General features: G+C 37.2%; 1 protein-coding gene across 9 annotated transcripts in view; it reads left to right on the top strand.

Moving 5' to 3' along the window:
- LOC308191757 (uncharacterized protein) overlaps positions 1–25253 on the top strand; it is a 109773-nt gene that overhangs the window by 71477 nt on the left and 13043 nt on the right. For 8 of the 9 annotated variants that reach the window (XM_080584561.1, XM_080584567.1, XM_080584564.1 and 5 more), the window contains exons 6-7: positions 7565–7644; positions 8811–12453. The exons of the other annotated variant lie outside the window; for it this stretch is intronic. In XM_080584561.1, coding sequence (XP_080440687.1) covers positions 7565–7644; positions 8811–8957 — 227 coding nt within the window. In that variant the 3' untranslated portion in view covers positions 8958–12453. Of the gene's footprint in view, positions 1–7564; positions 7645–8810; positions 12454–25253 lie in introns of those variants that run through there. 9 annotated transcript variants of the gene reach the window in all.

Genomic DNA, 25253 nt, shown 5'->3' with positions numbered 1-25253 from the left:
CATAGGCTATTATGAAACAGAATGCTGAATGCAGCAGGAGAATATGAAACTAAGCAATGATTCTCCAAAGAAAGTAAGCATATTTGTAAGTTACTGGGACTATTCAAGGACATAAAAGATATGTGTATTTGTAAATACCATAAAGAGACAGGGCTAGAGATTCTTAAATATATGTTTCACTGTGTTTAAATGTAATGTACTTCAGATAATGATTTCTGTGTGAATAAAATAGGAAAATAATAAGTAAATTTGCATGCCTTAGACTCATTTTACAGTTTATTGACTTTTTAAGTTCCCCAAATATTATATATTCTGATTCATACAAAACTAAAATGAGAAAATAAAAAACACACAATGCTTTATTAAAACATTGGTAGGATATATTTTTAAGAGAATTTTATTGTTGATTTAAACCCCAATTTCCTTTGCTATTGCTGCACTGTCAACCTGAAAATGCTCTCTAGATGAATTCTGGCAGTCATCCACCTATTGGATCTTGCTACTTAAGTTAGTTGTGGAGTTAATTTGTGTTCCAAGGGACTTATTCACAAATCTTTAACGAAACATCTATGCCAAAACTATATGGAATTTATTTATTTTTCTTGCCATTGTCAGGGTCAGAGAAAAAGTTTCTGAAAAACTTGAGGTTTTCTAAAACATTCAGGATGCCAAGTTCTTTGGCATCAGAGTTGTAAGAGTGAAGCCAGAAAATAGATGGATCTGGCACTTTTAAAATAGCATAAAAATAGAAATATTACAAAAGTTGCACACATGTGCAATAATAATACTTGTTCTGATGGCAGAAACACCATGCACATTGCACCATGCACATCTTCCTTTCTGTCCTCTTTTAAAAACTTAAGCTCAGTCATCCATCCTAGTCTTTGGTATCTAACTCAGCCAACTCCTTTTGCCATCAGAACATGCTGTAAGTCACTTATTGAAGCACTTATTGAAGCAGCGGTGAACATTAACCTCTTGCTGCCTCTGATGCTTACACATCTATTGCTGCCACATGAATTTTCCAAACTTCAGTGTTCCACTTTCCTTTGTTATCTGAATGAAGTTGCTCAATCCACATGAAAAAAAAAAAAAAAAAAAAAAAAAAAAAGCCAGATACTTTTCTTAAGAAGTTTGAGCATGCACTGACAACAAACAACCTGCAAAAATGTTTGGTATGTTGCCTTTTTTCTGTTGTGAAGGTTGAAAAGCATCCTTGTTCATCCACAGAATTTTGTGATCTGTCACCATTTAATGCCTGGAGCTCAAGAGAATGAGTTCTGGGCCTTTGGCAACATTTGTTTGACATCTTGACCAACTGGATTTTTAAGTTAAGTAGAAAGACGAATTCACAGGTGTGTTCTGATCCCCTTTATGAGCTCCAGAGAGAAGAGAAATGACATTTACACTTCATTACATGCTTTTATTACTGTCTTAAGGATAAGTGTCTGATATTGTACTGAAGGAATGAAAGGAGTAGCAAACTTATTCCTCTGGACCATAATTTATTAGAATATGAAGGGCATGATCATCATGGCCACATCATTTTCCTCTTTCCTTTTACCATGCTGAAACATCTTTCCTTGAATGTTTGGCTTCTGTGGTTTGGGAGAAGCATAGTGTGAGGAGGAGAATACTAAAGAGGTAGATTCTCCTCCATTGCACAATCTCTCAGGAATTCTTAAGCAAACTCAAATATTCTTATCTGTTTTCTGAATAAAAGATGTAAATCATTAACATCAACCATCTCATCACTACTGAATTTGCAAACCTGTTAATCGTTAAAAACATAGTTTTGCAATATTCATGCAATGCTATGATGAACTGAGGCTGGACACCCATCCAACTCTGATTTCATCTCTGCCTTTTTCACCCATCCTTTCATAAGAATGTTAAAGTGCATGTTTCTAAACCTGTTTTTTTTTTTTTCTGTTTATGATTTATATTATTGAAGTGTCTGAAAGTTTCAGAAAGATTGGCTCCCTGTTATGCTCAGTGTAGTGTGCACAACTAGTAAACAATAGCCTGCTTACACAGAGCTTATTACAAAGTTGTATATTAGCATCCAGGAAGAGCTTTTTTTTTTTTTTTTTTTTTTTTAATGGTAGAAACAACAGAAGAAATGATAGGTGAGAGTAATTAATAATTATAAATTTGCTCACAGGGATTTCTGTGGCTATTTTAAGGAGAGACAGAAAAGCAAACTTTAACACAAATATATGGAAATATCAAGGGTTATACTTCATTGCATCATTGCATATGACCAAACACCTGCAATCAGGACGTCTACTATTGGAATGAAAACAATCCACAGGTGGAGAAAAACTGGTTGGAGGTGAACAGAAGTAAGAATGATGTCCAACTGGAAACACAAAAGAGGACATCTTGAAGGGTATGTAGACACAACATTTTATTTTATTTTATTTATTTTTATTTTTTAACACATCTACAGTTAATCCTAAATTAGGCAACCTTCAGCAATCCCAAAAAGAGTGATGCAGTAATGCTGTCCTTCTGGTGGAGTACTGCCTTTAGCTTGATGATTGCAGTCCAGACAATAACTTGATTATAGTGATTCACACATGTCACTTTTCATTTGGAGTATTGTAACTCCATATGGTGGATGTAACATCCTTAACACTTAGGAAGTTCCAACTCATGTAAAATACTTCAGTACCTTTTCTCCATAGCACCAGCAATCACAAGCATTATCAAATTTATCCTTTCTGCCTTACTTTGCCTCTCCAGAGATTATCAGTCAATTCAAGGTCTTTGTTCTTATCATAAAAGCATTCCATGACCCGTGCCAAGGCTATCTAACACTGCAAGAAAAAGTTGTAGGATAAACACTGCTTCTCTGGTACAATGGAAATTTCAACAGTGAAGAGGATTTTTTTGTGTGGAAAAGAGAATTTTACACTGGCTGGTAGGACGGTGTAGTAAACTCACTTGTCTCAGTGCCTTCTCAATAAGTTAATGTGTTTCTTGTGTACCTGAACAATATTTGCATATTCAAAGCATCTGCTTTTATGTGCAAACTGATGGAGTATTGTCTTTGTGACTGAAACTTTTGATGAGAACAGCTGGACTTGACATACATTTTTATAGGCAGATAAGATTTGGGTGAAATTTAAGCCTCCAACTTGAAAATTTGAACTAATACATCTAATTTCCTGCAATATCTACAATACTCTGCCACTGAATGGCAATAGATATCTATGCAACCGAGTTGGTATTATGCAGTATTAATGTTATAAATGTTTTGAAATGACTTTCCTGTTTAGCTTTCCTGGCTACCTTTTAACAAAGTAAGATGAAAGCCATATAGCGAAGAGAAAAAAATATATGATAGTTTCATCTAGACGTTAGAAACCATACAGTTAGATTGTTTCTAGGGCTTTTATTTTCTGAACAGCAGAGGTCTCTGAGAATCCTAATTACTTAAGATATGTTCATTTTACTGAACACACGATACTACCTGCTCAGAATTAAAAACATGCTCAAATCTGTTTGCTGCATCTGAATGATCTAATCTTCTTTAGCAGAGAATATTAGGATTTTGCAACAAATTAAAGCAACCAAATTTGTAATACTCTGATAAACACCAATAAAATTACTACATAAATTTGAAATTCAACGCACTGACAAACATGTTTGACAATTTTCTTTGGCATAGAGTAAGATGTCATTTTTTATTTTATTTTTTTTTACATACAAAGGTATTTTGTAAGCATTGTTTATAGTATTCATAAAAATATAATGTCTATAAAGATTCAGTGACTGTAACAAACAATACATAGCAGTTTTGTGACAAACTACTGCTAATGGAAGCCATCTACTAAAAGTATTATATACTTTGTACCATTTTTAGTGAGTCCCAGATGGTTTATTTAATCTCACAAAGACAGTGAAGATTGTTTGTGAGCTTCTGAGAGACTTGTTATCACATAACATATTTGAGAGATTTTATGGTCTGCTTCAATAATTCTACTGACAAGCCCAGCCTGGGAGGATAAGTGAACAAACTCAGCGGAACAGTTATTGTTCATGTTCTTGTGTCTTCTGTTTCTGTAGAAACCACTTTCCAAAATTTACTACTGTAAATTTCTTACTTATCATTTGATTTATTTTTAAGCAATCTTGATAACATTTTTTTCCTAAAAATATTTGTCATTAGTTTGCCGTCAACCATAACCACTTTCAGTCTAATCATGAGGCTGTGTGCTATAACAGTTACCTTCTCCCCTGCTGTACGACAATTTGGCAGACTTTATGAATCCCTAGAGAGCAGTTAGGTAAAAATATACACAAACAAATTTGATAAAAATATTTAGGATGCTTCAGAATGTAAATTGAAATAAAAATTGCAATCTGCCCATAGGTCATTGATGCCAGCAAATGGACTTTAGGCTAAACATCTCCAGTTTCTCAACAAAAATATTTTCCACTTTTCACTTTGAACAGAGCTAGGAATAAGGTGGTGCAAAAATACCTGAGTCCCTATTTGAGTCATGCCTCCTTGCAGCTATTTTCTGGGTCCGGAGGCTCTATGAAGTATGTTTAGGAAGGACATAGAGGCAGAGAACTCTTTAGTGATGACAGCCACTCTCTATCAGAAAAAAAAAAAAAAAATCTCATTTGCTGTATGAGCTGTAAGACAGTGTAAAGGAGGCCCTGTTATGTTCTGCTGGCTGTTCTTATCCTCTTCTGCTCAGCAGGAGCCACCTAAGGCAAACTGGGACAGAAGTTTCCAAAAGTGCCATGCTGTGCTTTCACTAAGAAAGGAAACTAAGTCACAGAAATGTGACATTATCAGAATATTTGACAGTCTATTTAACTCTAGGTCCCACCCACTTCATGGTTCATTTGATTTTTTCATATACACATGGTTTAAGAGCAGATTAAATAAATTTTAGTAAGCCCTTGCTCCTGCACACAGGCTACCAAGCTAGTTATTTACATGAACTTTCAGAACTGTTGTTATTTCAACTACCTTTGAATTTCTAAAAGCACAACTGGAGTGTGTGTAGCAATGTCCACTGTTAAGTGTCTTTTCCTCTTATTGTAATTAGGCCATAAAGACAGCATGAAGAATATGCTGTATTGTGTGATTAGGCATAAATCACCTTTCTGTGAAAAAACTTGGCAGATTAGTGCTCCTAGTTTTGAAAGATCAGTGGTGAGATACTTAGTAAAAAGAGCAGTTAAGCAATGTTCCACAGATATAGTGCTGACAACAATACTGTACACAGTGGGGAAATCAATACTACTGAGTGGGGATCCAAAAGTGATGCTGAAGAGGGTCATCAAGGCAGTTTGCAAATAACCTGCCAAAAGTAAGGAAATGACTGACAAAGCATGTATTTGAAAACAGTGAGGAAATCAGAAGCCTGATAGAAGAGCCACATGTACACATTGTTTTACAAAGAGAAAAAAATCCTGAAGGCACTCTCAGCATGGCCTAAAAATAAAATCTTTCTTTTCTTTCTAAATAGAAAAGAATAAAACTGGTAACTCACAATAATCTAATATGTTTGTGCAAACATTAACCATTTCCAGGCACATGAAGGAGAAGAAAATCATCAGGAGTAGTCAGCGTGGATTCACCAAGGGCAAGTCATGCTTGACCAACCTGATAAATTTCTATAATAAAATAACTAGCCTGATGGATGAAGCAAGAGCAGTGGATATTGTCTTTCTAGATTTAGTAAAGCCTTTGACACTGTCTCCCGTAGGATCTTCATAGAGAAGCTGTTGAAGTATGGGCTGGATGAGCATACAGTGAGGTGGATTAAAAACAAGCTAAACAGCTAGGGCCAGAGGGTAGCGATCAGTGGCACAAAGTGTAGTTAGAGGGCAGTAACAAGCAGGGTCCCCAGAGGTAAACACTGGGTCCAGTCCTGTTTAACATCTTGATTAATGATGTGGATGACAGGGTAGAGTTCACCCTCAGTAAATTTGCAGATGACACAAAACTGGGAGGAGTGGCTGATTCGCTGGAGAGCTGTGCTGCCATTCAGAGGGACATTGACAGACTGGAGGAATGGGCTGACAAGAACATCATGCAGTTCAACAAGAAAAAGTGCCAAGTTCTGCACCCAGGGAGGAACAACTCCAGGCACCAAGACATACTGGGGGTACCCAGCTGGAAAGCAACTTTGCAGAGAAGGACCTAGGACCTAAGTTGAACATCAATGAGTCATCAATGTGCCCTTGCTTCTAAGAAGGCTAAGAATGGCTGTATGAAGCAAAGCATCACCATCAAGTCAAGAAAGGTGATCCTTTCCCTCTACTCAGTGTTGGTGAGGCCTCACCTGGAGTACTGTGTCCAGTTCTGGACTTCTCAGTACAAGAGAGACATGGACATATTGGAAAGGGTCCAACAAAGGGCCACCAATATGATGAAGGGACAAGAACTGGGACTGTTCAGCCTAGAAAAGAGAAGGCTCAAGAGGAAACTCATCAATGTACTTAAATACCCAAAGGGAAGGTGCAATGAAGATGGTACCAGGCTCTTTTCAGTGGTGTCCAGTGACAGGACAAGAGGCAATGGGCAAAAACTGAAACACAAGAAGTGCTGTGTAAACATCAAGAAACACTTTTACAGTGTAGGTGACTGAACACTCTCACAGGTTGCCCAGAAAGGCTGCAGAGTATTCCTTCTTGGAAATCTTCAAAAGCCACCTGGACATGGGCCTGGGCACCCTGCTCTGGGTGTCCCTGCTTGAGCAGGGGTTGGACCAGATGTCCTCCAGAGGTCCCTTACAACCTTAACCATTCCATGATTCTGTGACTGTCTTGGACTGCAACAGGACAGAGATTCTTATGCAGAGCTGATGTACTTATTTTTTAATTTGGGCATGGTGGTGGTGGTAAATCTTTTAGCAGTTGTTATCCTAAGAGCTGCTACTGTTTTCACAGTATGGTAGTTTTCATAGTTAGCTGTTGTTAGTAGAATATATGCTACCCTTAATTCACAGCAAATACTAAATTAAAAATGCAAAGCTTCCCTATTTTCCCTATTCTTCCCTATGTCCCTGACGTAATAAAAGTGATGCTGCTATGCAGCTTCTGAGCTGTGAGAGACCTTTTTTTTTGCCTTTCATACACCTAAGTTATGAAGGCAGAGGTTTCATAGGGTATAGATATAGAAAGAGCTGATTGTAAGAGACAGTGTCTCTGCTTTTGTAAGAAAGCTGCAGGCATGTCTAAGCCAGACAACAGGAGAGAGAGGCTCAGAGACATCTAGGGAAATACTTTGTGGAACAACCTGGTAAAAAGCTAGAAAATAAAAACTATGCAGTTTTCTTCATGGGGAAAAAAAAAAAGCCTTAAAATTATGAAGAAATAAAGAGCCTCCTTCTGTTTAATTCATGCTAACTTCAGGGGTTTTTGACCTTTTTCCAAGAGTGTGCAAAAGACATACACAAACAGATAAACAGATCAGTGAAAATCAGCCAAACAAACAGTCATTTTCTTCCCCTCTAGATGCAAGGGTGCAAAGGAAAAATATTTAATGAAACTTTAGCAGCAGGCAAGATACTCACAGTTTCTCCCTTTCTAGGCACCCTTTCCCTGCCTTGGAAAGCATGGAGAGGATTACAGACGAAGAAGGGAAGAAGGCTGAGAGAAATCTTTATTCTGGTACTATTCCACATGAAGAATATCTTTTTTTTTTTTCTTTTTTTTTTTCTGAAAGTGGGGGGTGGCAGGGGGAGAGAATGAGAGACCTCTAACCCCGAAAGGATTGGGGTTTTAACTAGAGGCACTAAATGAAGTCCTGTGTTCCAGTTCAGAATTTAAAGCATCTCCCATGTGAATGCCTTGGGTGGAGGTTGTCATCACTTCGTAGACTTGAAAGGAAGATATTACAGTTTGCACAAGTAATTAGCAATTTACTGGTGCATAGACTTAACTTTTAAATAAGACATTTTAAAATATATATATTTTTTATTTCAGGAAATTTGTATAATTACAATTATTTTAGTTGGAAAATGAGTCTTGCTCTGCTAATACCCATATTTTTTCTACTAAAATCTAGCATTTCCTTCAAAAGAAAACCTTACAACAAAACTGTTTCCAGATCATCATATGAGCCTTACTCTGTCACAGGTTCTTTATTCATCCTTATTTATCTTTAAATCTTTACCCTTCTTTATATTTAGTCTTTTTATTTCCATTTCACTGTATATACTCTGTGAAAAACTTTAACATTATTCTGTTAACTGAGTGTATTATTGTTTATTTTTGCTTAGTCTTGTGCACTACTCTGAGGTATTAGATTCATTTCTATAGATATCTCTGTAAAGCCAAATCTCACCATTCTTACCTGTCAAGGGAACTATATAGTCAATGTTAGTAAATAGGTAAGTACTGTATTATAAGAAAACAGACAGTGTTAGGAGAGTAATGATGATGTACTCTTGTAAATATATCTTTTTGTTTGTTTGTTTGTTTAAAAACAATACAGATGAGCTTTTAATTTTGCCACTTCATTCTAAAAAAAAAAAAAGTACTTTCTAAAGGTGACTATTTCTAAGTATCCATTCAAATAATTCAACACATCACTAAAGAAATAATAATAATAGTAATTAATAGTAATAATAAATCTCTTTGTAGCCTCTTCATTTCTGGGAAGATAACAAGTAAATAATCCATAAGCAGGCAGCAGAATTGCACAAATACAGACACAGCATTTTGCTAGTCAGTCCCACTTGGTTTTCTGAGTTGGTTAGAGACATATCAAGGGCCAGAATGGTGTCTCAGACATCTTCTCAGACAAGACATAACCATTTCCCATCTTTGGCTAGGTTTCTTGGCTGAAATCATATTTACTTGGAAACTATCAGAAGACCAGTCCTACCAGAAGATTGGACACAGGCAAGATGACAAAGGACATGGGATGGGACATAGGACCATGGATATGGATCATATACAGATGCTGGCAGTGCTTCTAAATGCTTGCAATACAAGTTGGGAGCAATTTTGTTCTACAAAGTATTCTTGACATTTGTGGAGTGTACAGGAGGAGTGAATTGGCTATTATTAAACATTGAATACTGAAAATGGAGTGGTAGGTTTATATGTATCAGAAGGTCTAGCATTTTCCATCAACAGTAAAGAATGGGCCTCAAAGGATTCACTGAGGGCAAGAGTAAGTGTTACTGCCAACTCAAGGCTCTCTGAGAATTTGTAATGTGTTGGGAACAAAATAATATCCTAGCTAAACAGAGGAAAGAAGATCCATCAGTAATATTCAAATTTATAGGGATGATAGAGTGATAAATAATCACGTAATACAAAATTGGGACAGTTAAGCATATGTGGTGGTTTTACCCAGCTGGGTGAAGTCCACTGCAACCACTCTCTCACTCGCCCTCCTCAAAAGGAAATGCTGAGGAAATATGATGCAAAGGGCTCAAGGTTCAAAATAAGAAAAGGGAGATCGCTCAACAACAGATCGCTCATGGGCAAAAAAAACCTCAGCATATGGAGCATATGGAGATTAGAGAAATTATTATTTCCTCCTCCAGATCACATCTACCTGCTCCACCGGGGGCTCCTCCATAGGCTGCAGTGTGAAGATCTGCTCCACCATGGGCTTCAGGGGGACAGCCTGCTCCACCAGGGGCCTCTCCACAGGCCACAGGGGAACTTCTGCTGTGTTTCTGGAGCACCTCCTGCCCTCCTGCTGCACTGACCTTGGGGGCTGCAGGGCTGGTTCTCACTCCTCACTCTCCCAGCTCCTGTTTTACCACGGTTTTTTTGTTGTTGGTGGTGCTGGTGGTTTTTGTTTTTTGTTATTTTTACCTTCTAAAATCTGCTTTCACAGAGATGCAAACAGCATCTCTTATTGGCTTGGCTCTGGCCAGCAGTGCGTCCCATTGGAGCCTGATGAAGCTGACCATTAACATGGGGCAACTTCTCTGCTTCCAAAACCTCACCATGTAAACCCACTACAACGTACCCTAAAAAGATGACTCTGTAAGAACATGGTTGGAGCCAACACAGGCCACATCATCCAGGCAAAGAAAAGTCTGCCACTCAACAGCCTCACTGGACACTCAGGACAATTGTGGAGGAGTATCTGGTCTGGAGATGCTAGTAAGTATAGGAAGAGCTATCCCTACAGTCTTGCCTCATGTCACTTAAAATGAGACCATTGTGGTAAAAGTAGTTACACAAAACCAGAAATTATTAGGATATATGGAAAAGCTTTACAACCACATCAAGGATACAGTGGCCAACAGAAAATTATTATACACTAAATGGCAAAATACAATATGGGAGAGCAGAACTATTATGGTGATGTTTATTCATCAATTATCAATTTGCCAACTTACTTAAGGCTGGATGTAATGATTGATGGCCCATCACAATGTCTGTGATAAGAGATATCTGTGCTGTTTGTATAATGCAGACAGAAGGATTCAGTACAGGTGGATTGCCAATGATCAGTTCCCAGAAGAAAAGAAGAGTATAGACAGATAGATTCTAATGTATAATAAAATGCTAATCTTGCAGGAGAAAATACCAGGAGATTATGGATTGACAGTGTATGAGCCTTGGGGAAATGGTTCACAGATTCAGGATACCTGCAAGGATACCTGCAAGGACATCTGGTTTGCAACAATGTTTGTTTATTGACTATTCAACATAAAAGACAAAGAAGGAAGCACTTCTTTACTGTATGGATGATGGAGCACTGGTTGCTCAGACAGTTCTGGTTTCTCTCTCCATGGATATCCTCAAAAGCTGCCTGGACATGGTCTTGGGCAATCTCGTCTGGGTGGCTCTGACTAAGCAGGGGTGTGTGTCACTATTGGCTAGACCTGGTAGTGGAGAACAGCAGCTTCCATTTAATGAGACCAAGAAAGAGAAATCTTCTGGGTCTTAAAGTTCCACAGATTTGTTTTCCCTTAACACAGATTCCTTCCTATTTACCCATCATGATTTAAAAAAATGGATCAAAGGACTTCAGCATTCCATAAATGAGGTTATATGGTAATGCAATTGATGAAGTTAAAGGCATAATTTGTATTAACACATATTTTTAATATAAATTAAAGTTGCAGCCTGCCATTCAAACTGACTTCAATGGCTTTGTTTTGCTTTGAACCTGAGGCAATAACAGTTTTGAGCAGTCCCTCAGTGTGTCGAGCCACAGGGCTGTGAAGCTTGTTATTGTACATTTATTCTTTGTCTCGTACTTCAGTGTGGCTCCTTGGAGGCTAACATGGCACAGCTATTTTGTGAGCCTGCTCATATTCCTCATTGTTCTGCACAGAACCCTGCTCTGAAACCTCAGAACTAGGAAAATTTGCAAAACGTAAATCTCATCAAAAGGCAAGGAAAGTAAGAAGTGACAATCACACAGTGGGTTTTTTGTTTGCTTGTCTGCTTATTGAAGATGTCTGTATTTTGAAATTGGCAGTGTCTACCCACTGAAAAGGGTTCTACTGCAATGTCTCTGGCTTTGCCTTGTACTGATCTTTGAAGTAACGCAGAAGACCTTATGCCTTTCTTACCAAAACAGAGTTTTGCCATTTACTTTAATCATGAAATAGGATAAATCTTTATTAGCATATATTTCCCTAAAGGACAGGAAGTATTTATTATCAGATCATCAGAGATGGGCTCCCTAGACATGTGATTTGATATGCCCTATAACATTCATTTAGATAGTGTAAATTGTGTAAATAAACACCATTATCACCACGGCTAGCTAATGATAACACTGTGAAAGGTTACGCTGTTGTATTAAATGTTTCTTTTGACTAGTAATAGTTATTGTTCTATTATTTCACTTCACTGAAGTGAAAGGATTTCCTGATGTGATTTAATATTGGGCTTTTAATTGAGATTTGCTTTGCAAAACTATCATGAAAATTTACAAGTAGAGGAAAAAAAAACATTGAGAGTGCTGTTCACAATACTGACCATTGAAAATGATAACACTTAGATATTTTAATCAGCTGTCAAAGATGTCCCATTTAGCCTGAATGACTAGAATTTGAAAAGGCAGATTTAGACAATGCTTTTTTTTAAAGTCAAGGCAGGTTCCATCAAGAAAATTTCAGACACAGATTTGAAGTACTGCAGTCATAGACAGTCTTTGTTATGAACTTAAATTTGAGTATTTTTTGAACTAGACAAGACTGAAAGTAAACACTATAAAATTAAGAAATAAATTAAAATAAGCTATCAAGTGCATTGAAACTCAAGGATACCAGTAGTGGGTTTACATGGCAAGGTGTTGGTAGCAGGGGCCTGCAGAAGTACCTTCTGTGAGAAGAATCCAGAAGCTGCCCCATGTTAGTTAAGGGCCAGTTTCAGCAGTCTCCAAAGGGACCCGCCACTGGCCAGAGCCAAGCCAATAAACAATGTTGTTTGCATCTCTGTGAGAGCAGGTTGAAGAAAACAAAATAATAACAATAATAGCAATAACAACAACAATAATAATAACAATAACAACAACAAAACAACAACAACAACAACAACAACAACAATAATAATAATAATAATAACTGTTCTTCAACAGGAGCTGGGAGAGTGAGCAGTGAGAAACAGCCCTGCAGGCACCAAGGTCAGTGCAGCAGGAGGGCAGGAGGTGCTCCAGGCATGCAGCAGAAATTCCCCTGCGGCCTGTGGAGAGGCCCCTGGTGGAGCAGGCTGTCCCCCTGCAGCCCATGGGTCCCACACGGAGCAGATCTCCACGCTGCAGCCCGTGGAGGAGCCCCCGGTGGAGCAGGTGGATGTGGCCTGGAGGAGGCTGCGGCCCATGGAGAGCCCCCGCAGGAGCAGGCCCCGGGCCGGAGCTGCAGCCCGTGGAGAGGAGCCCACGCAGGAGCAGGGGGTCTGGGGGGAGCTGCCGCCCACATGTGGGGGACCCGTGCTGGAGCAGTTTGTTCCTGGGGGATGGACCCTGTGGTATGGACCCATATGGGAGCAGTTCTTGAAGAACTGTTCTTGAAGAAGAACTGTGGGAAGCCCCCGCAGGATCAGTTTGGGAAGGACGGCATCCCGTGGGAGGGACCCCACATGGAGCTGGGGCAGAGAATGACCATGCAGGAGCAGTGGAGACTAAGTGCTATAGACTGACTGCAGCCCCCATTTCCTGCTCAGCTCATGAGAGAGGAGGTGGAAGAGGGTGGATTGGGGAAAGGTGTTTTTAGTTTCTTTCCTTTGTTTCTCACTTCTCTAACTTGCTAGTAATAGGCAATAAATTTTACTAATATTCCTATTCTGAGTCTGGTTTGCCTGTCAATTGTTGAGCAATCTCTCTGTTGTTACCTCAAACCTTGAGCACTTTGCATCGTATTTCCTCAACCTTTCCCTTTGAGGAGGGGGAGTGAGAGAGTGGTTGTGGTGGAGCTTGGCTGCCCACCCGAGAAAAACCACCACAATCCAAAATGAAATCAAACAGTATTTTGGCACCTAGGATTCTTAGGGACGCCTGCCACTACTGACTTCACTCTTCAGGGCACTGTTTGTGCCAAACATATCTGCTAGATAGAGTGGGGTGATCCCATTGGCTATAATTGTGTGCTTGGTTGTGCAATTTGGCTTTATGTGGTTTTGTGTTTGTTCAGACAGGAAAATGTAAGAATGAGGTTCTCTGACCAAAAAAAACGGACTCCAACTGAGGTTATAGTCACATGTCCAGGAAAAAATACATGGCAGTTACATCATTTTGATAATTTCAAAGATTCTTCATAAAGCTGGAGATGTAAAAGACCTCTTGATTTATCAAAATCCATATCTAGCCAAACAGAGATGTTACCCTGAGAAGAGATCCATTGCCTGCTATGTACAAAATAAAAGCTCATTCATACAATGTACACTGTCAGGCAACGAACATACATATATGCACGTCTGGCCACACAAATTAACCCAGACAGCTCTCATACAGACACAGACAGCACCAATGGCCTCATCCTGTTACTCCCCTCTGGCTGGGCAGGATGGAGGTCCATAAGTGAGGATACATGTACACATAGGTACTTGCGTACTTATACTGGCTCCTGGTGTTGTACCATGGACACAGGGGCTCTGACCCTCACCCACCATGGGGCTGGCACTTGGTGTCACTCACTCAGGTCATCCCAGTAACGGGCACTCAGGCACACACCATTTCCCATGGTCCAGTTCAGCTGCTGGCGCCCCGCATGACCACTTCTGTTTATCTGCTTGCCCTTCTATTTTCTGTGCTCCTTTGTGGATGTGCAGATAGGTTTTTACATCATATAATGTGACATAGTCAAAACAATATTTGATATTTAAAACATCTATTAAAAGTAAATATTATTTTTAGAAACCAAACATTTCCAGAAATGCAACTTAGCAAAAGTCTGTTTGGTTCAATATCTTTCTATTAATGCTAGGCAAAATGCAACTTCAAAGGGAAGTCAGCCTGAAGAAGAAACAAGTCAAGATATATATATGTATATAATTTAATATGAAAATTGCAAACTTACACAAAAATTCTATAATTCTCTTAAGACATAAAATGCTCTATAACTGAGCCTACTGAAATCCATGAGAGAATCCAGAGAACATGTTTTAGTCAGTTTTCTACACTGAATGTTTTTTTGTGATACTTTATTACTAATACCATGCTGCCAACTTTTAAAAGATGTTTTGACAGCATGGTTCAAAGATGAGAGTTAGGGGAAATTTCTTTTCATATCATGGATGTTAGCTAAAATGGCTGATGTTAATCCAGCTGCAGACGTTGGGCTATAATACAGCCCACGTACTACACCCCTTGAAAACACTTGCTCTGTAGGATAACTTGTTTGTGCCTGATGCACAGCTGTGGCCAGACATGTCACCCTGGAAGAAACTGCTGTGAAGAGCAAAATCCATGTAAGGAGCATCATAGAGACAAGGAATGATTTTTTAAAGGCATCCATAATTTTTAGGCATGATTTTTCACTCAAAATGAAAACTCTGAGGGCAACACCATATGTCCAGCTAGCTGCAGACACAATATTACTTTTTCACACAATAAAACTAGTATCTCTTTGACAACCATTTTTTCACCATTAGCCATCAGGAAGTTATGTTACTGAATCTAGTAAATCTACTGAGGTTCTCCAGAGAGCTTTTCAGGGAAGACAACAAAATATAATCTTCAACAGCCTTGTTCATCTAAGCTTCCTTCTGTTCTTGATATACTTTTCCTTTGAGGCCAACATTGGGTAGTACATCCCTGCTAACTGGAGCTGATCCTTTTGAATCTTATTTATTTTTATTGTCATCTTATAACTTTCTATCAATCTTATGTGGATATTTTGAATTAATTTTTTTTTTCTCTGAACTGTCATAAGACCAACAAAATGATGGTGGGAACATTATTACATCTCTTTTTTAAAAAGCTCAGTTTAGTTTCACTTTTGTTGTTGTTGTTGTTTGGTTGTTTGTATGCTTTTGCTTGTTTGTTTGTTTTTCCTTCACAGACTTGATACTGAGGACAGCTAAACTTAGGTATATTTCTTTATCTGGAATTATTACTGAAAATGCTCTCAGAACTGATAAATCTTTAACGGTGAATAAAAACGCAAAATATCCTACTGGAAAGGTTTCATCTCTGCATGAAACAGCATGGATGTTGTTAGCAGGAGAATCTCTATTTTCAGGTGCATCAACAGAGAAATCTGGCCAATCTTGTGTCTTCTCAGTCTGCTCTTTTTTGACAAAAGAGTTGTACACACACTTTCATCCAAGCATGCATGAAGAAAAGGATGTATAAATTCATGAATGGCAACATAGACAGGTGGTTGTAGAAAAGGCATAAATAGAAGATACAGGAAGAATAACAGATGAGTTTCATTCACATTGGACAAGTTTGATTATACCATAGTTGCACATATTTATCCCAGAATTTTAAGTTCTTATTTTTATTTTTTAAATATATAAATCCCACATTGTACAAGATATTGAACTCCTACCATTTTAAAAGCTTGTTTCCAAGTCTTTCTTTTCTATAAATTGTTTTAAAGGACTGTAATCTGGTTCTCTGGTTGTGATGGCCCATGTTTTCGCCTTCATTGCCGTTTGAGAGCTAGAGTATTGCTTTCTTCAACACTCTTGTCACTTAATTCACATGAAAACCTACAGAGCTCCTTCAAAGTTATTACACAGAAACAGTTGTCTGAACCAAGTGAATGGATTTAACTAGTATTTCACCTAAATTTAGATAGGTGTGATATTTGTCTGGAAAGGTTACAAAGTACTTAAATGCAGCAGGATAGAGTTGTATATTAAGCTATTAGGACATATCCTCATACTATAAACACTGTTCATATTAATGTTATGAACCAGCTACTATAAATTAATTTCTTTTATGTGCATTCAAAATGCCATCTATTTAATCAAAATCAATTGGTTAATGTATAATTCTGTAACAGTAAACAATTTAGAAGTAAAAAGCTTCAGAAAATATCCTCTAGTTTTGCATGTGAATGCATGAAAGTGGAAGTTGAAAATATATTCTGTTAATCATGTATATGCCTTTAGGATGCAAGCTGGCAAACCTTTTTTTCTAGTCCTTCCTCTTTTTTCACTTGCATTTGACTTCATCTCAGTCCAGCAATGTCTCTCCAGGAAAGAAAGATTTTGTGCGCTGTGTGTGAGATTTGAAGGAGATGTAAAAAGATTGCTTAAAATAGAGTAAAACTCAGCTGTGCTACAAGTGAGAGCCAAACAATAAAGAATTGGCAAAAAAAGAGTGTAGTTTGTAATTCAGCAAGAAATCTGTATTACAGTAGTTAATATCTTAGGAAAAAAAAAATCAAGTGAATAATCCAGAACCAGTTTTCGTGAACTTCCCATAACAGACAAATCCGAGCAATCATATTGCAGACTATTTCTCATATTCCCAATACTTTTCTGAACTTGCTTGTTCAAAGCTTCTGCATATTCAGTGTTGTCTCACATCAAAGACTATTCTGGAAAAAAGTTGGCAGACCCCTCATTTGTTTGCTTTAGAAGTATGGATACCATTCATTAGAATAGCTTCTGAAATGAATTACTTGCTGTATTTGGGTGAATGGCACATTTGTGGCTCATGTAAATTACTCATTCTTCACTTTCATTGTTTCACATTATTTTGGAGATGACTGCAGTCCATGGCTTGAACCCCAAATACACTAATGGTGGTACAGTTAATAAAATAAATATTGTATGCTGGAGTAATGGAAAATTCAACAGCTATCACTTCTTATAAATAAACTAGACAGAAAATGCCTCCACATTGGAAGAGAATTATCTGAGAAACTGCATAGCACAAACAATCCTTAAATTAATATTTGGCAGCCTAGGATTAGTCAATAGCTAATGATCATTAGATTTACTCCAGACAACAATATCTAGGAATTTCTTAAGGAAAGTGTAAAGCAAGAACTTTACATTTCCAGAAGTTTAAAAACTGTATTGTCAACTTTCCTATCCCCTCATCATAAACAACTGGACAGTCCTGCACATGACGATCTTTTATGGCACTTCGATACTGAATTTGAATTAGCGCATCCGTCCAGATAGTGTCCTGATTTTTTTTTTTCCTAAAATATAACGCTAGTGTAAAAAGGCTTGGTCCTTCCTAAATAACTCATGTATGCAGAGTGAAGTCACTGCAAAAAGGTGAATTTATAGATGCAAAAAGGTGAAAATATAGCTGCATCTCCCAGTACAGGTTTATCCAAAAGGAGCCCGGTTTGTGCAATCCAGGATTGCTCCCTATGTGAGCCAATGCACAAGAAATGGAAGCGACTAAGATAGTCATTTGAAAAACACAGTTCCAATGTAAAGAAAAATCCTAATGCAAACATAACTTTAATGCTACAGAAGATAAATCCCACCAGAAGAGCATCATGAACTGTTTTACATCTTTGCTTGGTCTGAATCAGTAACCTCCTTCAAAAAGACAGTCCAAGCTACTAGTTGAAGAAGATGCTTTAATTCTTTTTCTTTTTTTTTTTTTTTTTCTTGCCAGGGAAATTTTACTTACATAACTAATTAAACTTGCACTGGAACAAGGACTACCTTTAAGATTACTCACTTCTTAGGTGAGGGTGGTAACCTAAATATTCATTATGCAGAAAATTCATTGTTAATACGAATCAGGCAGAAAGTAGGGCTGTCACCTTTTTTTTTTTTTTTTTTTTTTTTTTTTTAATGTCCTAACCAGGCTATTGAATTACTCTCAATAAATATTTAAGTATACTGCACAAGGTAATTTATCTCTAACAGGATAGATTGAGATCAGAACACCTGAAGGAATGATGTTTAGGCTCCTTAGACTTAATCTACAGCACCAGACATAGGAGAGTATGGTATTCATAGATCCACGTTCAGACTGTCATTTAATAGCTCCACCACTTTACTGTCAGAATGGAGGTGGGTTCAAATTCCCTTAAGAGTAAAAGCATTTGAATCCAAGACCAATTTATATATACACCTTCTGAAGGGGGAGAGGCTTCCTCCTTCTATGTAGGTGTGAGCACCTAGTACTCCTTTCTGACATGCTTCTTAGTAAAATAGAAATATTTTTTCCTACGGTAACTTAAATGTTGAAGTAAAATGAAAAAGCAAAGAACAAAACCAAAATGAAGATTATGTTGGTACCACTACTGAGTCCTTATAAAACTATCTTTCTTCAGATTTATTTATTTATATATTTATTTTTTCCTGATAATGATAATCAAGTTTAAGGCAAGGAAAGCATGAGAAGGAACTGCATGTTGCAGCATATCATTTTACTTTCTGCCCAGTGAGGTACCCAAAAGCCCAATTAAGTCATTATGTCCATGAACATTATGAAAGGTATAACTAGTATGTTATGAAATTATGTTCAGTTATTATTGTACTTGCACTGCCATTTTAATAAATAATCATTAAAATATGTTGCAGTTATGTATCATTTTTATCTTAATATTTTAAATTCCACTATCTTTGCTGAAGCCTCAGAGCATTCTTGACTAAGAAGGTAAGTCTAATTTTGCATTTTTGCATAATAGGATGAATATTAACATCAAATACTAATACTCTGATATTGCAAAGCCTTCATACTTTCCCCTCTTTGTTCCCTTTTCTTTTCATAAGTATACGAAAAGTCATCTCACTGCTCTGTTTGAAATCTCTTCTTAACAGTTTGTTCTTCTGAAAAGCCTAAAAAAAGATATGGGAATGACTAAGAAATAAATGTGCTATGACCTCTGTTTTTCATGGGACTCTCAGAATTATCCCTACAGTGGGTACTTTACACTGTATCAAATCTTCCTATCTAAGGCAGCATTTAAGGAAACAAATTTTTCCTAGAGGGTTTTCAGTGCATAAAACCTCTTCCAGCAAACTGCAGCCTTGAGAGACCAGACCCACTGTGACCAGCAGGCAGGTAGGGAAGCTGTGGCCACACTCATCTCTCATGAAGCCAAAGCTCCTCCCTGTGCACTTGTACCTGGCCATGTCCTCTGCTGCATCCATGAGTGTCAGAAGCTGGAAGTCATTCAAACTACATATAGAATAAAGAGCTATTGAGAAATCATGATGCTTCCCTGGCAACACAGGGGTCCTCAACACTGGGGCAAGGAATTACAAGGTGGGGTTTAATAGGGAGGTAAAAGTGTCTTAGATTCTCCTGCACTGCTATAATGTGTGCACTGGGTTTCTCCTCACGTGTCTCTCTATGACAATGATAACACCCTCTCCCAAGAGTATAATACTTTCCCATTCCTACTGCTCTTTTGCTTCCTTACACATGGGGAAGAAACATTTGTAATATCTCATACAACTGCTAAAAGCAGCAATTGTGTTGTGAATGGTGAATCTTCTTCTCCAACAGATTAGAATTCGCATTAGGGGTAGATAGGTCAGATTTGCAAGGTATTTTATAAAAAGTGAAGAAATCTTGCAAATATTGTATTCAGAAACATTTTAGCAATGCTATATATGCTAGCACATCACTAATTCTTTGTTGACAGTTCAAGGGAATTTGTTTGTTTTGCTTTTTAACTAAAGAAATACATTACCATATGTTTAAACACATATCATCGTTTGATTGTGGACATGGGAAAGAGTTTGTTTTGGAGAATGGCCAGTACTCAGTTTAAAATACAAAATGAAGACCTACAAAGTGCAAATAGTATGGATATAAGATTATAGTCCAGGTAAATGTAAAGTATTACTGTAATACGTCCAAATCAGAGTAAGCATTAAGTTATGCTGTAAAACAGTGTTCTTTTTTTTTTTTTTTTTTTTTCTCCAGGTTTGTTATTGTCATTGGTAAAGAATCTTTGTTGGTTATTTTTTTCCTCCCAGAAGTGCAAACTGCTTCATGTCAGCGATTATGCTTGCTTTGCACAGTAGAGGACAGCATGCATTTTTTCTTTTACTGCTGACTCTATCCACATTTTGCTTGATATGCTTTTCCATCCCCACCTTCACCTTCTGCACTCTGTGAACATAAAAGATAAAAAATAGATTAAATGCAAGGGAGCTGAAGAAACTGAAGTAATCACACAGCTTTGCTTTCCTATACTCAAAGTAATATTGTCACTTTCTCCAGTAAGAAGAATCTCTCATATACCTTGTGGGATTCAAATGAAAGGGTATCGTAATGTTAAAAATTCAAGACTACATTTTGTCTTAGTCCCTTATTATTCAAGTATACTAATTGAAATCAGAGTTAGTATTTGACACAAATAAAAGCAGCACAATCTGGCCCAGAAAATCTCTGAAACATGCAAGTAGTGTGCATTGACCATGATCGTTATTTGAACAGAATATCTTAAGATTTGTCTAAAACAATAGTGTTCTGCAATTAACATTTTTAGTGTCTATTGCAATAAAAACCTTTATTTTAAGTAAGAGAAAATATTACTATTCTGATTTCAGTCTGTTAGATACACTAAAGTGTTTCTTTTTTCTTTATATTTTATGGTGCAAAAATCTCTTATTTTCAAACAATATACTTTCTTTCTCTTCAGAAAAGAAAGAGGGTTATCTATCAATATATGTTTTGGCATTGATTTCTAAATGAGTGTGATTAACGTAGTGCTGTAGCACAGACATTCTCTTTGTGTCTGTATGTGTGTTTGCATGCTTGAGATAGAGACCTTTTCTCTCTATTTCCCTCTCTCTTTTTTTGGCAACCTGAACATAAAGATCTATTTTTTGACAGGCTGCCACTCTCAAGAGGGCATAAAATCTGCATTTCCTTTCATCTGTCTGGATTAAGAGATTATCCTGCAGTCTGCTTGGTGTCTGAAATACTTTATATCCTTCATCTTTGAGTTCTTTAAACTAATATTACAACAACAGGTGTGTTTCTAAGATTTGGCACATGTGTAGAAGAGTGAAAGGTTTTATCACATGGCTGATTCATATCTTATAACCAGATTTTTTATTTTTTATTTTTTCACAGAGAAGTTATTTTAGAAAGTAACAATATCATAATAAGGAAGTCATGCTTTTTATTCTTGCTTCATTTTATGATAAAAGTACATCAAACAACAAAGTTGGAAGCCTGCCCCTATTATTTGATCCAATTTCAGAAGGGAGGAGGGACTGGAGATGAGAAGAAAAGAAGGGAATTAATTAGAGCAGTAAAAACTGTATGTGAAGAGGAAGATTTGTACAGTGGTCTCAAGTGCAATGCTAGAATAAGAAACAAAATTTTATTTAAAAAAAACTTTAGAAGAAAGTGCTGTTCCAGTTAATTGCTTCCCAATTTCCAATTTCTAAACTAATTCTAACAGCTCTAGACTAACTGTGTCTACCTTGGCAACACCCCTACCCTACAAGCAGAAATACCACAGCAGCTGGAAGGGAGCATCTGGGGTGTCCTACTGTTCACTGCTGTCAGGTATATATCATTCACCCTGACCTTCACCTCTCTAGAGACTCTCAATTAGTTTGGGCCAGGTGTCCTGGGCCAGGTGCATGGTAGCACTGTATATTTTACTGAAGATGTTTCAGGGAGGTACCACCAGCAAGAGGCCAGAGATGGCCACTTTATAAACAAAAACAAAGTAACCCAACTGAAGAGAAAAATAAGGATGAAAAAAAAAAAAAAAACAACACATTTTTGCATACACAATTGGATTGTACAGTCCTATTATAGTAACGGCTCCCAGCAAGTGCTTTAGGTATGATCTTTCAGGTATTACTTTAGGTATGATCTCTCTTTCTCTAGGTCTTTCATTTTTAAATCAGACCTTTCCTCTATTCTTATACTCAGTTCCTAATCTATTTTATTAATAATTAAGTCTACCATCTATCATAAAATATATCAATGAATTCCTTACCTGTCTCAGTACCTTATTCCCTTACTTGTTTTGTTTGTTTCTTTCTTTCCCAAAAAAACTCTAATGATTCTTAATCTTTTCAAACTGCTCTGGTATACCTTTAATCCTTTCTGTAGTGCTTCCCAATAAGAACCTAGACACTCCTCAAACCCTGCATTTAGAACTCAACTGAGATTTATATAACATCTAATGTATGTGCTGTCCCTGTGCATAACAGTGAACTTCATTCATAATGGAGTGGGATGAAAGTCTCTGAGATATTTTTGGGATCTTATTATTTGTTGCTGGTAGTACCAAATTTATAGAACGGATTTTTAGGTAGTCAAGACCATATAGTCACTACCTAAGTAAAACATAGAATCTAAATGGGGCAGAGCTCAGAGGAGAAAAAGAACAAAAGGACTTTTATACACATCATCTAGTTCTTTGCCTGAGTGAATAGCCAAGCTGTATTCTCAAGCTGGACATATAATAAATAAGAACAAAATAAAAAATTCTGTCTTGTAATTATACTTATTGCATTTTCAATTTTGTTGTTCTATTTCACTCTACAGTTCTCACTCCTTGAAACAATTAAATATTCATTTTTGACCTCTTTTTGGTCAAATGGAAAATTATAATAAAATATTTGGAAAGGAATTTAAATCCTGATGCTAGAAGACACTTAACTATGTGCTTAAACTTCATATAGAATGCCCCCAATATAACCAAAATACAAATAAAGGTTTTAGACTTAGTAGTAGTAGTAGTAGTAGTAGTAGTAGTAGTAGCAGCAGTGGTAGTAGTAGTAGTAATAGTAGTAGTAGTGGCACACTCAAGAATAAAGAAAAGTTTGAGAGAAATTGGTTGTGCAAACCAGGCTAACTAAAAGTGTTTGATGAGGAATGAAAAGCTAATGTTTTAGGTGTAGGAATACCAGAAACAAAGACCACGACTTAAAAGTGCTTAAAATTGATTGCTTTTGCATGGGAATGACACAGGGCATAGACAACAACATAGACAAGAAAATGAGATACAAGACTCAAGCAAGTGAGATGAGGAAGACCTAGATGTATGTTTACTACTCTTTATTTTGATATCCTGGGCTGAAACCAGCAATAAGACAGTTGAAACATTGAGAACAGAAAAAAATAAACAGAAAAATAAATAAATAAATAAATAAATAAATAAAAGTGAAGGAAAGAACAGAGACAATCTGTAAGAATGAGAAGGAGAGGGCAGAAAACCAACATCAGTACACAATGAGATAACAGATCAAATCAGAAAAGCAAAGAGCTGAAATTCTGGCTCCTTCTTTGAGACCATCCAGAAATAACAGACCACTTGCAAGAGACTGAAAGGTGCACTGGGGATAAGAAGGAAGAATTATGCACTGCAGCTGTGGGATTGAACACTTGGAGAAGTCCTGTCTCACTCACAACAAGCAAGTGCTTCCAATAGCTGGCATGTTTCCTCCTGGCAAGATGGTTAGTAACATTAGACATATTTGTACTAAAATTATATAGCTCAAGCATTAAAAAGCACATCAATTTGCTAGTATGCATTTCTTTATATTGTTGCAATATTACTGGCATTCTGTGAAGATCAGAGTGGGGGAACCTTGGTGATATTTCATTGCAGTGACACAGGTAACAAGAAAAAGCTCTACTTTAAACATACAGAATGCACACTATCAGCTTTATTTTGCTGTTGTTATCAGAAATGTGCATTGTATTATACAGATTTGTAATTAATTCCAAATGTAAACTAAGCTGAAGTTACTAAATTGGACGATGTGTACTCCCATGAGAGACCTGCAGGGAAGATAGTTTACAGGGGCACGAGAAACCTTATATTGTGTGGAAAAGGCAGCTGTTCTGTGCAGTCCCAGATATTGCCAACAGCTTTGGTTCAACCAATGCTAAATCAACAGTCGGAAAAGTATCCTGCATTCACCAAGATTATGGAGGGTGTTTCCTGGAAAGCAAATGACTTTGCCTTAGAAATAGTACTGATTTACAAAGCCAGGCGGTGTATCTTGCTAGGGTCTTAACATACAAGGCAGCATGTTATATTCATGCATGGGACATGACTTGAATTTTAGAGAGACCTAATGATGCTGCAGGAAGATTCTGCAGCAAGGTTTTGAGTATGTCCATGGTGTTGATGTGTCCAGAGCAATCAAGAGAACCTTTCAAGAGGACTTAACAGAGGAACGTAATGTCTATATCATTAGTCCCTGGAGTTTCAACCTTGCAAAACTTAAAACATTTTGATTTTTTTTTTAATTTAAAAATAGTGTTTTACTCTAAACTTTCCTCTGGCATGTTTAATACCTTTTATCTCATTGAAAACAAACATTCTAATCAATTTTTTTTTTTAAAACTTGTGATTGGCACTAAAGTTGCACCAGGGGAGGTTTAGGTTGGATATTAGGAAGAACTTCTTTACTGAAAGGGTTGTTAGCCATTGGAATGGGCTGCCTAGGGAAGTGGTTGAGTCACCATCCCTGGAGGTCTTTATGAGACATTTAGATGTTGAACTTAGTGATATGGTTTAGTGGAGGACTTGTTAGTGTTAGGTCAGAGGTTGGACAAGGTGATCTTGGAGGTCTCCTCCAACCTAGATGATTCTGTGATTCTGTGAGTGAATAAAAAATTAAAACATTTCAAAGCAAAGAATTTTATATCAATATATATGTGTATAAAAAGTTAACAAACTCACAAATCCATTTTCATTCAATGTTACTCTAAAGCCTTTCCAAGTCCATTCTTTCCAAATAACAGTTCTCTACTCCATAACTATGATGTACATTCTCTTTTTCTTGTTATATGACCTTGTACAACTTCAAATTAACCTTACCATCTCTTTACCAAATGACGCATAACGATCTTTATTACTAACCTGCCTCTAGTATTATTTACTGCTCTACCAGTGTTTATGTCATCCACAGATTTATTTGTATTG

This window comes from Anser brachyrhynchus, assembly GCF_964034855.1.
Source record: "Anser brachyrhynchus genome assembly, chromosome: 3".
In the NCBI taxonomy this organism is placed as follows: Eukaryota; Metazoa; Chordata; class Aves; order Anseriformes; family Anatidae; genus Anser; species Anser brachyrhynchus.
Note: the sequence above shows the minus strand (reverse complement) of the source record. Positions and strands in the feature narration are given on the sequence as shown.